The sequence below is a fragment of the Lasioglossum baleicum genome, chromosome 1 (assembly GCF_051020765.1).
Source record: "Lasioglossum baleicum chromosome 1, iyLasBale1, whole genome shotgun sequence".
NCBI classification, from domain to species: Eukaryota; Metazoa; Arthropoda; class Insecta; order Hymenoptera; family Halictidae; genus Lasioglossum; species Lasioglossum baleicum.
Genome location: NC_134929.1, coordinates 16,803,002 through 16,816,930, shown reverse-complemented (window position 1 = coordinate 16,816,930; position 13,929 = coordinate 16,803,002). Strand labels below are relative to the sequence as shown.

General features: G+C 39.9%; 1 protein-coding gene across 9 annotated transcripts in view; it reads left to right on the top strand.

The window, feature by feature from the left end:
- Raskol (Ras GTPase-activating protein raskol) overlaps positions 1–13,929 on the top strand; it is a 204,631-nt gene that overhangs the window by 93,857 nt on the left and 96,845 nt on the right. Inside the window, exon 1 of one of the 9 annotated variants that reach the window (XM_076425053.1) lies at positions 6,432–11,129. The exons of 7 other annotated variants lie outside the window; for them this stretch is intronic. In XM_076425053.1, coding sequence (XP_076281168.1) covers positions 10,298–11,129 — 832 coding nt within the window. In that variant the 5' untranslated portion in view covers positions 6,432–10,297. Of the gene's footprint in view, positions 1–6,431; positions 11,130–13,929 lie in introns of those variants that run through there. One more of the 9 variants, XM_076425061.1, reaches the window with a different exon arrangement.

Below are 13,929 nucleotides of genomic sequence, written 5' to 3'. Positions count from 1 at the left end.
TTCATGCGTCGGGCGTGATAAATCCCTTCTTATCATTCATTCCTGCGATTTTCTTTCGCGTAATTGGAGATTAATATTAAAATTTACATCAAACTTACTTGAAATCTTCCGGCTTCTGCAAGTTGGCACGAAATTGTGTCGTATATTACCGACTCCATAGACGCTTTATATTTTTACCACTAGAAGTCGCAAACGTTAATTGGTTACCAAAAAAAAATGAGCCGGTACGATTTAGGTGACCAGTACTCATTAGGCAACTCTCCCCTATATGATAAATAGTTCTAGAACCAAAAGTTTCTCACTTTTTTTATATAACCCTGTAGATTTTGCGTTAAAGACTACGTTAAAAAAAGTTGAAAATTTTTGGTTTCCTGATTTGAAGAGGGAATCATAAACATTACTTTCTGGTTTAATAGAAATTACGTTTATTCACTGAACAGATCAGGCTACTACTGTAGCCTTAAAAATGTGAGGAAACGTTAGGAAAAGAGTAAAATGCAGATCGATGGGTGCAGGGAAGAGTTGGGTGAAGAGAGCGTGAAAGGGTGGCGTCGAAAGCGAGGAAGAAGGATCGATGGTAGCCCGGGAGAAGTAAGAACGTTGAAGTGAAGACGTGAGAAAGAAAGAAAGAAAGGGATAGAGAGGGAGAGCAAAGAGTGGCGGGTACGCGTGGCGAATGAAAAAGAATCCCGTGACGCACGTTTTCCTCACAAAGAACCAGGATCCGTGGCAGACCGGCGTAATACGGCCGTGGCTTTTCTTATTGCACGCACGATCCGTCACGCGTGCACGTTACAGATCCTTATACGCGTCGTTTGCAAGCAACAGACGCATTCGCGGCGCCGATGCTTATCTACGATCTTCGTGGAATCGATCGTGATACGCCACAGTGCGATTGACCGATGGATCGGGTCGTTGGATCGAGAGGAAATTCGAAGGAGCCTCCCAAGGTTGGATCCCTCGTCGGATCGGATCGGATCCGATCGATTCTGCGATTCGAATGTACCCATCGGGAAATAGACTCGTCTTACACGCTGCAATTGCCGGCATTGATTGAACGCAATTTCTCTGAACTGCGGACTATGCTATTTGTGACAAGCTAATTGTGAGGCTCCGATTCAGACCCCGATCCCTTCCTAGAATTTAGGTACTTCGAGCGACGACCCTTGTAAATAGGGTTGCCAGATCTATATTTGATATGAGCCCTCTATATTTGAACTTGATCTTTACGTACCTATAGGAATTTTCAAAAATCTTTGTTTGAATTAAAAAGTTTAAAATGTGCTGTGTACCTCTTTCCCTTGAACTCCTATATTTTGAGCCTATCTCATATATACATAATTGCAGTTTCGCTACTTCTTCTATATTTGGATAAAACATTTCTGGCAACCCTACTTGTAAATGACTGTGGTCAACCACAGTAATCGAACGCGCACTTTCAATCATAATAACTTTTCTATAATTGATTGAGAAGTATTGGTTTATTGAATGACGTTCAAAAAAGATTTTAAAAAAATTTAAATTGGTACGAAATATGAAAAAATAAAAAATCCACTTTTTTTTAGCAATTAGAAGCATTGGTTTACTGAATCACGTGCAAAAAAGATCTTTAAAAAATGTAAATTGGTACGAAACTCATGAAAAAATGAAAAACAGCATTTTTCTCTGCAATTAGAAGCATTGGTCTACTGACTGACGTGGAAAAAAGATTTTTAAAAAATTTCAATTGGTACGAATCAGATGAAAAAATAAAAAGAGCACTTCTTTTTAGCAATTAGAAGCATTGGTTTACTGAATGATATGGAAAAAGAGTTTTAAAAAATTTCAATTAGTACGGAACTCATGAAAAAATAAGACAAACATTGTTTAGCAATTAAAAGCATTGGTTTACTGAATGACGTGCAAAAAAGATTTTGAAAAAATTTCAATTGGTACGAATTACATGAAAAAATAAAACGAGCATTTTTTTAACAATTAGAAGCATTGGTCTACTGAATGACGTGCAAAAAAGATTTTTAAAAAATTTCAATTAGTACAAATCACATGAAAAAATAAAACATTCACTTTTTTAGCAATTAGAAGCATTGGTTTACTGAATGATATGCAAAAAGAGTTTTAAAAAATTTCAATTGGTACGAATCACGTGAAAGAATAAACGTCCGCCCTACGACACCTGTCGGCCCCGATGAAAGCGGACCTCCCACTGACGGAATTAAAATTGAAATGGCACCCACCGGCGGGATGAAAGTTTAAACAGCGCCCACTGAGCAGATTGAAATTTAAATGGCACCTGTTCGAGAAGATTTGCTTACCGAATGACACCCACTATTTGCATCGATATTCAAATCGCAAGGTCGAACCGTGGAACGTCATCGTGTCGAGGTCTTGTTAGAGGATTATTAAACGCCGATGCTGAATGGATCTCATGAGACAGGCACGGTTTAATTGATAATTGATCGGGTGTCATAATATAAGTCGGGATGAAGTTAGCTGCTCCAAACTATGTCAAGGAAGTGAATTATCTAATAAGATGAAATGTGTCTGTTTTATTAACCGCTCGGCAATGTGTGCGAGTGTACACCCCCGCTCATAACCATGTCTTTCACTTAGGATGAATTACATGAACCGGAGTTATTCTTGGAAAATTGCTACGTAGTCGAAAATTTTCGATTAAAGCGATGCTTTGAATTAGGGAGGATTTGCATTCGCATTAGATTTTTACTTGGGTATTTGTGACTCTGTTTTTTAAACGTTAGAATTAATTTTACTATCTATTAATTATTAATAAAAATAATTATAGGCAGTAAAAAATAAATATAATTTTCTATCTTTCCCAATTTTCCGATGGGAAATGACGCAAGGGAATTGCAATTCTCTGTTTCTTAAACGTTAGAATTCATTTTAAGGGGACGTAGAAAATTTTATTTTGCATGGAGGTCCACTATCGATTAATTAGTAGTAAAAATAATTATAGGCAGTAGAAGATAAATATAGTTTTCTAACTTCCCCAATTTCCCAATGAAAAATGACGCAAGGGAATTGCAATTCTAATTCTCCAATCAAACCAAAGCCTCAATTCTACGAATGACAAAATGGAACAACACCAACACGGCGCAAGGTTTGCGACTTGTGCGGCACACCCACCACCTGAAACTCAAATTCCTGCAATAATCGCGCAATTACGGTTGTCGCTGTTTTTACTTGCATAATGATAACGTCGCGTTACTCGCCTCACGTTTACCGGATGATTAACGCGAACGCAACGTTCACCGCGGTCGCTTTCGCAATCCGAAAGAATTCGATAAAAGTTACTACTTCTTTTTTATCGATCTGGCTACTACGGTGACTCACGAGCTGCCAGCAATTCTCTGATGTGTCTGGTCCTAATCGTAACTATACCTTGTGCTTCCGGCAAGCGACGTTCAGAATTTATTTTACCTAATCTAGATCACTGTGGATCGAGCAATTTAATATTTTGCATTACGTTTCGTTGTGTTTCTGCAAGACACAGTATCCATAATTTTTATATAATTATACTTGATGTTATTATGATTTGTGTTGATGCATTCTTGAAAATAAAAACTTGCTTGGTTTTAATGATTTAAAATTGTCTAATTTTAATCAAGATAAAAAGGAAAATTTAAATATATACATATACATAGCAGTAAGACTACAAATTATTTTTTTTTTGTTATGTACGACAATTTTTATCTTCATCAATTTACTTTACGTATGATATTGATAATATCATTTTCATTGAGAGATTTATTCAAACATCAGGTTTGAAGTGGACGTGTTTCGTTTCTGAGAAACTTTATAAAAAATTGAAATTCTGTGCGGAAAAATTGTTCTAGGTCACTGGAACGAGAAGTAAACCATTCTCCATAAAATGACGCCGTGCTTCACCGAAAATGATCGACCTCGTTGAATACACGATCCAGTAAAAGCGGCATAGTTCCGTCGAGTCAGTCGCCGCGGCAGATTTTTTCTTCCCGTCGCTAACTGCATAATGGATCGTTTCTTTTTGTTGAAATGGAAACTCGCGATCGTAAATCGTGGGACTCGGCCCAGTTTCGAAAGGCAGGAAAGTGTAGCAGGAAATCGGGGAAACGATTATCGATCGTGATCGTAGGTCAGGAATGAGTCATCAGGAGTTTTGAATGGTCGAATAATGATCGGCCATTTTCGCGATCGTTCCGAACGCGTGCGGCTCTCGATCATCGGGGTGAAGGAACTGCCGCGTATTTGTGGCACACTTTCTATTTCAATTCGAAAATAACAGGTTCATTAAAATTTTATTGGGTTTTCTACTTAACAAAGTGAACCAGTGAAACCGTCGCTTTGACAGAAAGAGCGCAAAATTGCGGAGAAAAGCGGAATAATTTCGACACATGAAACTCGAAGGAAAGTGCTCCAATGGATTAACTGCGAGATCAAGATAGCAACATTAAAAAAATTCGAACGCAATACTTGTTGCCATTGCACTCTATATTTTTCGTAGTTTTGGCTGCTTTTCTTATAAGGAAGTGAAAGTCATACGTAACTAGATAGAATTATTATCAGGTTTCAGATTCAGATTTCAGTCCATACAAATTATCTGAAAAAATTGAAACGACCAGTGGATGTTGTTCGTAAGTAATTTGAAATGCATTAAGGAGAGGGAGAATTAAATCGATAACGTAATTACTAGAATTTATAGAACTTTTGAAGAGAAGAAATTTATAGAATTGATAAATGTAACAGTGTTAGATTGATATAAAACATTCGATAATATAATAATCAATGAACTCGATGATTATTATTACAATCTTAATGTTTCAAATGATCCAATAACGTTTTATTATTTATGAGTTTCTCGACGAGAAAACAATAATCTCCGTTTTCGCAAAATCCAATCGAACTTGCTGATATTGTATAAAAACCTCTCACTGTGAAAAGAGTAAAGTTTATATCCGCGATTGTTTGAAAAACAATCAAACGATTCAGTGGTTCCACGTCACTCTGTACACTGAATCTATTCCGAGCTAACTGTATACTGAACGGTGCAGAAGGAAAGGAAAATAAAGCTTCTAAACGCAGCCAGACAAACCTAACCGGCGAACCGTAATTGATACACAGAATGGACACCTCGGACGTGCAGTGACTTTCATCCACATAAATCGCACTCGGAATTAGATTCTTGTATTATACTACAGCTCGAAGAAAGCCAGCAACGTAACCTCGCCTAAATGGAAGCCTACAGAGTAATGGACCCCAATAAGGATAAAACGAGGTCTCACAAAGGCATGCGTCATTAATTGAGTATCACATTTTCTTGGTATTAAATAATACAATTCAACACACTGTGAATTCAGATTTTTCTCGCAATTGTTTAGACACTTCCGAATGTTCTAACCAAATGCATTTTAAACGTCTCATTGTTTAAAAAATAGAGCACACAATGATTGTTAAAAAAAAGTAAAAATATCCTGACGTTCTTTTTCTATTAATGAGATAAACTACAAATTTTTATGCAGTTCACATATATTCCAACATAATTTTATGGGAACCATTATTTTTTATTAGAAGAATGTATCCCTCATGATAAAAACAAAGTCGAAATATTATTGTCTGTTGATGTACATTAAACATTAATTGTTTTCTGCAGCTTACGTCCAATTTACTTTTTTAGGGGAGATTCAATCGACTGAATAGTTATCTAACCGACTGACCTCGCCAAAGTTAATTTTAAAAAAAGCTATATTTCCGCATTGGATCCAGCACAGGCACTTTCGAAATAACACTGTGCTGATCTGTATTCAAGATCTGGTCTAGTGCTCTCTTCGGAATTCTTTTAAACTGTAGTGCCTTAAGTACCCACCTGAACCTAATCTGCATTTAGTCGTTTCAAGAACCGCTTGACCTACTTAAAAATTACGTTGAACGAAATTTTTTCTTCTCGTAAAAATTTCCTAGGACCTTCCTTTACCAATATAAATTTCAATCAAATCCAGGTGCATCTACAAGAGACATCTTTTAAATTTTAATAATTAAAGCTCGCATCGTTTGGTGCAATTCGGAAAAAGTTTTCCGTTTTTGTAAGGTGTACGAATACTTCATACACTGTAAGTCAAATCCAGCTGCATCTACAAGAGACATCTTTTAAATTTAATAATTAAAGCTCGCATCGTTGGGTGCAATTCGAAAAAAGTTTTTCGTTTTTGTAAGGTGTACGAATACTTCATACACTGTAAGTCAAATCCAGCTGCATCTACAAGAGACATGTTTTAAATTTTAATAATTAAAGCTCGCATCGTTTGGTGCAATTCAAAAAAGTTTTCCGTTTTTGTAAGGTATACGAATACTTCATACACTGTAAGTCAAATCCAGCTGCATCTACAAGAGACATCTTTTAAATATAATAATTAAAGCTCTCATCGTTTGGTGCAATTCGAAAAAAGTTTTCCGTTTTTGTAAGGTATACGAATACTTCATACACTGTAAGTCAAATTCAAGTGCATCTACAAGAGACATGTTTTAAATTTTAATAATTAAAGCTCGCGTCGTTTGGTGCAATTCGAAAAAAGTTTTTCGTTTTTGTAAGGTGTACGAATACTTCATACACTGTAAGTCAAATCCAGCTGCATCTACAAGAGACATCTTTTAAATTTAATAATTAAAGCTCGCATCGTTTGGTGCAATTCGAAAAAAGTTTTCCGTTTTTGTAAGGTATACGAATACTTCATACACTGTAAGTCAAATTCAAGTGCATCTACAAGAGACATCTTTTAAATTTTAATAATTAAAGCTCGCATCGTTTGGTGCAATTCGGAAAAAGTTTTTCGTTTTTGTAAGGTGTACGAATACTTCATACACTGTAAGTCAAATCCAGCTGCATCTACAAGAGACATGTTTTAAATTTTAATAATTAAAGCTCGCATCGTTTGGTGCAATTCGGAAAAAGTTTTCCGTTTTTGTAAGGTATACGAATACTTCGTACACTGTAAGTCAAATCCAGCTGCATCTACAAGAGACATCTTTTAAATATAATAATTAAAGCTCTCATCGTTTGGTGCAATTCGAAAAAAGTTTTCCGTTTTTGTAAGGTATACGAATACTTCATACACTGTAAGTCAAATTCAAGTGCATCTACAAGAGACATGTTTTAAATTTTAATAATTAAAGCTCGCATCGTTTGGTGCAATTCGGAAAAAGTTTTTCGTTTTTGTAAGGTATACGAATACTTCATACACTGTAAGTCAAATCCAGCTGCATCTACAAGAGACATCTTTTAAATTTAATAATTAAAGCTCGCATCGTTTGGTGCAATTCGGAAAAAGTTTTTCGTTTTTGTAAGGTATACGAATACTTCATACACTGTAAGTCAAATTCAAGTGCATCTACAAGAGACATCTTTTAAATTTTAATAATTAAAGCTCGCATCGTTTGGTGCAATTCGAAAAAAGTTTTCCGTTTTTGTAAGGTATACGAATACTTCATACACTGTAAGTGTGTAAACAATATTGAATCAAAGTTTACACGTTTCGTTTGAATTTACAAGCTTGATATTATAAGTTAAGCTATGGCGACATGTTTTCATGTGCAGTGTGATATCTGTTCCGCACCAATACGAATCACTCGTGCATGGAATGCACTTTGAAAGACGATTAAGATGACAGTTTCGAGTTAATCAGTGACCTCAACGTAAAACTGAATAGGCCACAGGGTTACTCGTTCATGGCCAGCCTGAATCGGTTCAACATTCAAATGCCATCAAATGGAGCTCATTGTACCACTCAGGGTAGAAATAATTCTTACCATTCTTAGGTGGGGAGTTTATAGTTTAAACGACAAAAATCATCCGATCATGTTGCATGAATAGCTGCAGTGGTTTCAGGGTTTGTTACTTAGCATATTATGCAATTGGCTGACTGCAGTTATGTGGAGCAGCATACGCACAAGATTTTTCAATAATATTTTACTTATAAAGCAGGTCAGGGTTTTGAGAAAGAAAAACCGTGAAACACACGATGGTCATTAGCTGTCAACTACAACCATAATCACTCCCGGACTGATGACATTTAGATACTCGATGTGGGGCGGACAGCTATTGTGACTATCAGTGTGTCTCTGGAGTTTTTATTCGAATAACAGACCGTAATAATTGACCCAGACTTAACCCAGACCGATCGGCTATCTGAAAATGTAATCTAAAACTTTTACACGAGTCATCCGATGATAAAGCTCGTGTGATTGCGATTGCAAGTCGAATAGTGCCTGATGACTCCCAACCAACTTCAATCACAGATTTGTATGATAGAATTCAAGAACAGTGGGAACAAATATCTCCGGATTATTGCAAAAAATTAGTAGAAAGTATGCCAAAGCGAATTAGTGCACTTTTACAAGCACAAGGGTTGTGGACGAAATATTAAAAATAAATAATATATTAAATACTGCCAAGTATTGGACGTGGTGCAAAACCGAGTCAATCTATTTTTGTTGTCATTGCTAAACGAGGAGACATTAATTATTGAAAAAAATTTTTTAAGTTACTTCTAACTATGATAAAAATAATTATAATGTTGACTTTTTGTTATTCTTCTATATTCCTAGCAATAAATAATGATTTATACAAAACTTTTTGTTATTGGTTCAGTTTCGCTCCTTACTGTATATGCATGTACTCGTTTGAAAGGAAAATTCATACAAACCAACTATGTGTTCACAGAAAATTTATCACTCATAACTAGCTGAATTATTCTTATTTAAAGTGTATGTGATCAGTTTGGCTTTTAACTTTATATTGACATCTTCAATTTTTAAAGTTTTTCACCAATTCGAAATTTCATCAACTCAATTTTGCTATAAATATTGTGCATAAAGATCCGCAGTCTACTGATGAGTTAATTTTTTTTAATTTGGATAGATTACTTTCGTAATTATGAACACAATTAAGGATACGATTATGTAGTACTATGTATACGTACTGCATCTGACACGGTGTGGATCCCGGTGGCACTCGATCCTCCTCACCATCGAGCGGTGTGTTCGCGTGAGCCGGCCAGTAGAGGCGCTGCTGGCGTCGATCCGTTTCGGAGCGAGCAGATAGTCGTGAGCCCGTCTGCGGTGCGGACGACTGCGTGCCTCGCCGCTGCTCGTGTTCTCCCGTTGATCGCGGCGCGTGTGTGTCTCTCTGTTGAGATCCCGTGGTGGCCTGTCCTTGACGAGAAGGAACGCTCGAGAGAGAGATGCTGGTCGGTCATCCGGGCGGTTTGCGCGCATTCCACGAGCCTGGTGACGGTTCCGGCGGGCCGCGAGAGGGCCCGATCCCGTGGCAGTGACTCAGACCCTTTTACTTTTACTCGAAGTGAGTCCCTTCCCTCGGGACATACGACGACGACGACGACGACCGTGATCCATGTTAGTTTTTCGAACCTCGCCGTTCGATCTTCGCCTTCTCTAGTCCCGAGAATAAGAATCTCGTTCGTTCCACTCCGTCCGTGGGCCCGTGCGCGAGCTCGTGTGCGAGTCCCCGCATTCCTGGGACCGTATTTTCTCCGGTGCGCCTCTCTCGTGTAAACTTCAGGTGAGCTGTTTTGTGGCCAAGTGTATTCCGGTGAGGAACCAGGTGATTAACAGGTGCTGCGCTCGGTGATAACCACTGAGCCAAGTGAGAGATTACATCGATCACCGGGATTCGGTGTACGTAAAAAGGTTCCGCGAACCAACCCGCTTCGGAGAGGTCACCGATAAACAGCGAAAATATACGTCGATAGCGGCTCCACGGCGGCTGGACGCACCACGCTATCTGCTTACAACGGCGCGCCGTGTTCCGTGACCGTATTTGTTTTTCGAGATACACGTGCTCCTGTCCCCGAGATACGTCGGTTATATTTAGAGGGCTCTCTCGGGGCCCGGCAAGAAATTCGGGGCCCTCGACCGCTCTTGGGCCCTTCGCCTCTTAGCCCCCCTCTCTCCGCTGGACTGTAAAGTGAATTCGAGGACACTCCCGCTGGATGGACCAAGAACCCTCGGACTGGTGCGTTCGGAATAACTTCGCCGAGAGAGAAACCTATTCGGTCACACATGTCCGACACACCTTTTGGGGTGTCTTCTGAACAGCTAGACGTTGATGACATTTAGTCGTAGCAGCGGACGATCATCAAAAGGGATCGGATCAAGTTGCACCCTCGGAGATTCGTTCCCAACCCTTCTTGCCGCAAGGATGTTTGCTGCCGCGCGGGATTCCTGTGCTAATGGAAGCTTAGCGGTGCCGAGAGCCCATTGATATGCGACCAGGTGACCACGGGGAGACATGTTGAACGCGGAGAATCTCGAGGAGTCCCCGAAGCGGAGGTCGACGTTCTACGTGTCGCTGGACGGCGAGTCTCGGCACCCTTCCAAGATCCCGAAAACGATCAGCTCCGACACGGACAAGTTCACCAGCAACACATTCCCGATCAGCACGTCGAAAGCAGTGCCGACCGTGATCCTGACGCGCACGCTGAGCAACAACGAGACGGTGTCCAGCGTGAAGAGAGCCGAGGACTCGTTCCCGGAGTCTAGAGGCAAGGTGCAGTCCCTGACGAAGATCTTCGAGACGCCGAAGGGCGAGCAAGCGGTGGCTGGGCCCGAGCAGAGGAAGAAAGTCGAGAGGACCAGGTCGTTCAAGACCATCGAGAGATTCCAGAGCCGGTTCACCGGCAGGAAGGATGCCAGCAGAAAGGACAACCGCCTGAACAACACGATCGCCTGCTTCGAGGTGGAAGACGAGGACTCGAAGAAGAAGACCGAGGAGAAACGATCCAGCAAGATCACGGAGCCAAAGGCGAACGGATCGGCTAAAACTCCGGCGCCTGAGAGCAGGAGTAAGCAAAATGGGAACACCACCTTCACCAACTTGTTGATACGTAGAACCCACAGCACTAAGCTGGCCAGGAGCACCAGCACTCTGGTCAAAGTGGGTGGCAGACACGTGTCGGTTGATAGCCCCTGTGTCATCGTGACCCCTGCCAGAAACGAGAATCGTTCCGGCAGCGAGAAATCGAAGGATGACGAGACGCCCGATGATTCTGTCGCGGATAATGACGAAGGCACCGAGTCGTCCGTCTTCGAGGACGCTGATGCGGACGCTGGGATTCATTCAGGTACGGTCTATCCACTCTGGGAAACGTTTTCACAGTCCCCGCCATTGTTCGCAGGGATTTTCAATGGGAAATTTCATCCAACAGAAGCGCTATCAGATTCTCTGTCGATTATTCTGGACAAACTGCTTCCGTCGACGCTCAGGCAATTACGCACTTTCATTCTCCTTATCCCGATGATCGTTTTGCTGGTTGACACTATCCTCGATTGGTATAAACAACGTTTCTGAATGAAATTCTGGTTGAATAGTATGACTCTGTTGTTGACTTTGTTGCGGTGATCAAGGTCATCAGTGGAAAACATTGAAAGTACATCAAAACAGCAACTTCGTCTAAATTCAGAGCATAGTATTATTTTAAAACGATTAAAATTTCGTGAGAAACAAATAATTTGTACAATTTTAACGATTTACGTTTTATGGGACATTGTATTATCTGTAGACTGGGGATCTTCATGCAAAATATTTATTTTTATTATAAATTAGATGTTATTTCCTCCCTTAATGATTTTGATAGAGGAGAAATCATATATTGACATCTGCAATTTTTAAAATTTTCCAACAATTTTGATATAATAAAGATCCGCAGTTTAATTATCTGGTACGTATGTATATAATTACAAAAATTTTTCGAATGAAGCTCACATTCCATTTTCCATTATATAATTCATAAACATTTAATCCGTAAGCTCGTATAATTCTACGAGCATATATTTGACATTAAGAATTGACGAACGTCACGAATTTTTATCAAATACGTGTAACTATTGCTTTCAAGCTATTAGCTTTTTATACCCGAGATAGTGGTACATAACAGGTTTTCAATGCCCAGGGGCGTACCGCGTGTTACAAATTATTCGATCAGAAGTGATCCGGTGACGTGTACCTTTTTTCACAATTTTAGATCAAACCGAAACCTTTTTACGTGATATATGGGACACATTGTCAGCCACCCCAGGTGGCAGTGAGACCATCTCACCCCTTATTTCTGAAACTAGGGTAGGATTCCTGTATATTTGATACTTCCTTTCGAAGCAAATAACATTTATTCGTAACGCTTCTCAATGTTTTATCGCGCGGACAATAAAAAGTTGGAGTACATTAGTGCGGTCATAAATCAAGTATCAGTGGAACGGTCGTGCACGGTCATGGCTGTTAAGTTCGAAATTCAAAATAGAAATTCATTTCTTCCGGATATTTAGCGACGGTATATTGTTCGGTTGAGCCAGAGATCAATTTTACCGTGGACACTGGAAATAACAAACGGCAGCCGTCAATGTGTTTGCAGAAGTGATACAAAAGGCTTCGGAGCGATATAAATCAAAGCAAACCGAAAATGGTCCGTATAAAAAGGAAAAAGAGATAAGCAACTATGATTATCTTTTTTTTGACAATTTCAATAATGTCTAGTGTCTGAAACGACGTCGGCTGATTTTTGTCTTGAATGCATAAACGTCCACAATTTAGACGCACGTTTCCCAGATGATTATTTAGGGTGTAAAAGGGAGCATTACGTCAGACAGTGTCACACGGTAGTGAGTTGGATCAGCATTCCGATCTGTTGAATAAATAAAAGAAAAAGATCAGCCACTCCGAGATTTGATATTCAAAAGAGGGAATAAAGAATCGAGCGAAGGGCTGGCCCTAAGAAGGTCAGAGGAAAGTTCGGCAGAGGGAAGTGGGATCTTGTGTTGGTCTTGTTTTTCGGACCAGAAAGGCAGGTGGCCGAACGAGTAAGTAGGTCCTGTGGGTTCTTAACGCAGGTCCTTTACAAACACACCCGTCCCTCGAGACCGGGAAGCAAGCCCGGCTTGTATCATGCCGAGAGCTTTGCACCGAACAAAATGTCGTCTAATTACAGACGCTTCCCCGAGACCTTCGTTAACCTTGTCGTCCCTGTCCCGTTACGCACAGCGCTTTATAAATATTGAACGTCGCTGGGGCATTATTAAAAGCGACTCGATCGGTCGGCTTAATTCCGCGTGAAATTCAATTACGCTTAGGTGCGTGGTTAGTTGGGTGCTAGAATAGGTTCGCTTTGTTCGCGGCTGCTCGGCCGAGAATTCTCGGCAATGATAGCGGCGACGGGTCTAGCGTGCATAGAACATTCGCGGACGATTCGGTCGCGCGAAAAAAACCTGTTCGAGAGAAATTTTATAATTGGAGCAGAAATCGACGCGTAGAATTTCTACATAATAGTAGCTCGAAGAGAACAGATTGCGTGTGTGCGAATTGTTGAATATTGCAACAAGTAATGGAATTCAATTAAGATTCGAGAAAGATTTTATATCGTACAGTAATGGAAATGTTGAAATTTCACAGGACAATGCTAGAAATTGGCCGATTTTGAACCTGGCTGGTAACAGAAATTTAAATTGAAATAAAACGAAAATGATCACCATCTATATGGCAAGCAGCATAAGTTATGGAAAATTGTCTGCAAGCATTACAAAATTCAGTATTTTGATACGCTTAGAATATTTTGAGAAGTTGACTTAACCCACTTTTGTAATAAACATACAATAATTTGCAGTCTAACTATACCTCGTTGTTTTTGTCTCAGAAATGATCCATATCAGGGTGACCTCATTAGAGGGCCCTCTTGAGGAGCAGTCACGGCCACTTAGAACCTTTCTCTGAAGCTTTTAACGACAGTGTAATGAGCGTCAATTTCCACCGTTAGGAATGACTCCGAAACTCGGCTCTATCGGAACGCGATTAACAAGACTAAAGTTCGCAAGTACGTGGTGGGAATAGCGCGATTTTTTCTTTTGGAGGAACAGGTGATAGGGTTTCCTTCGGGG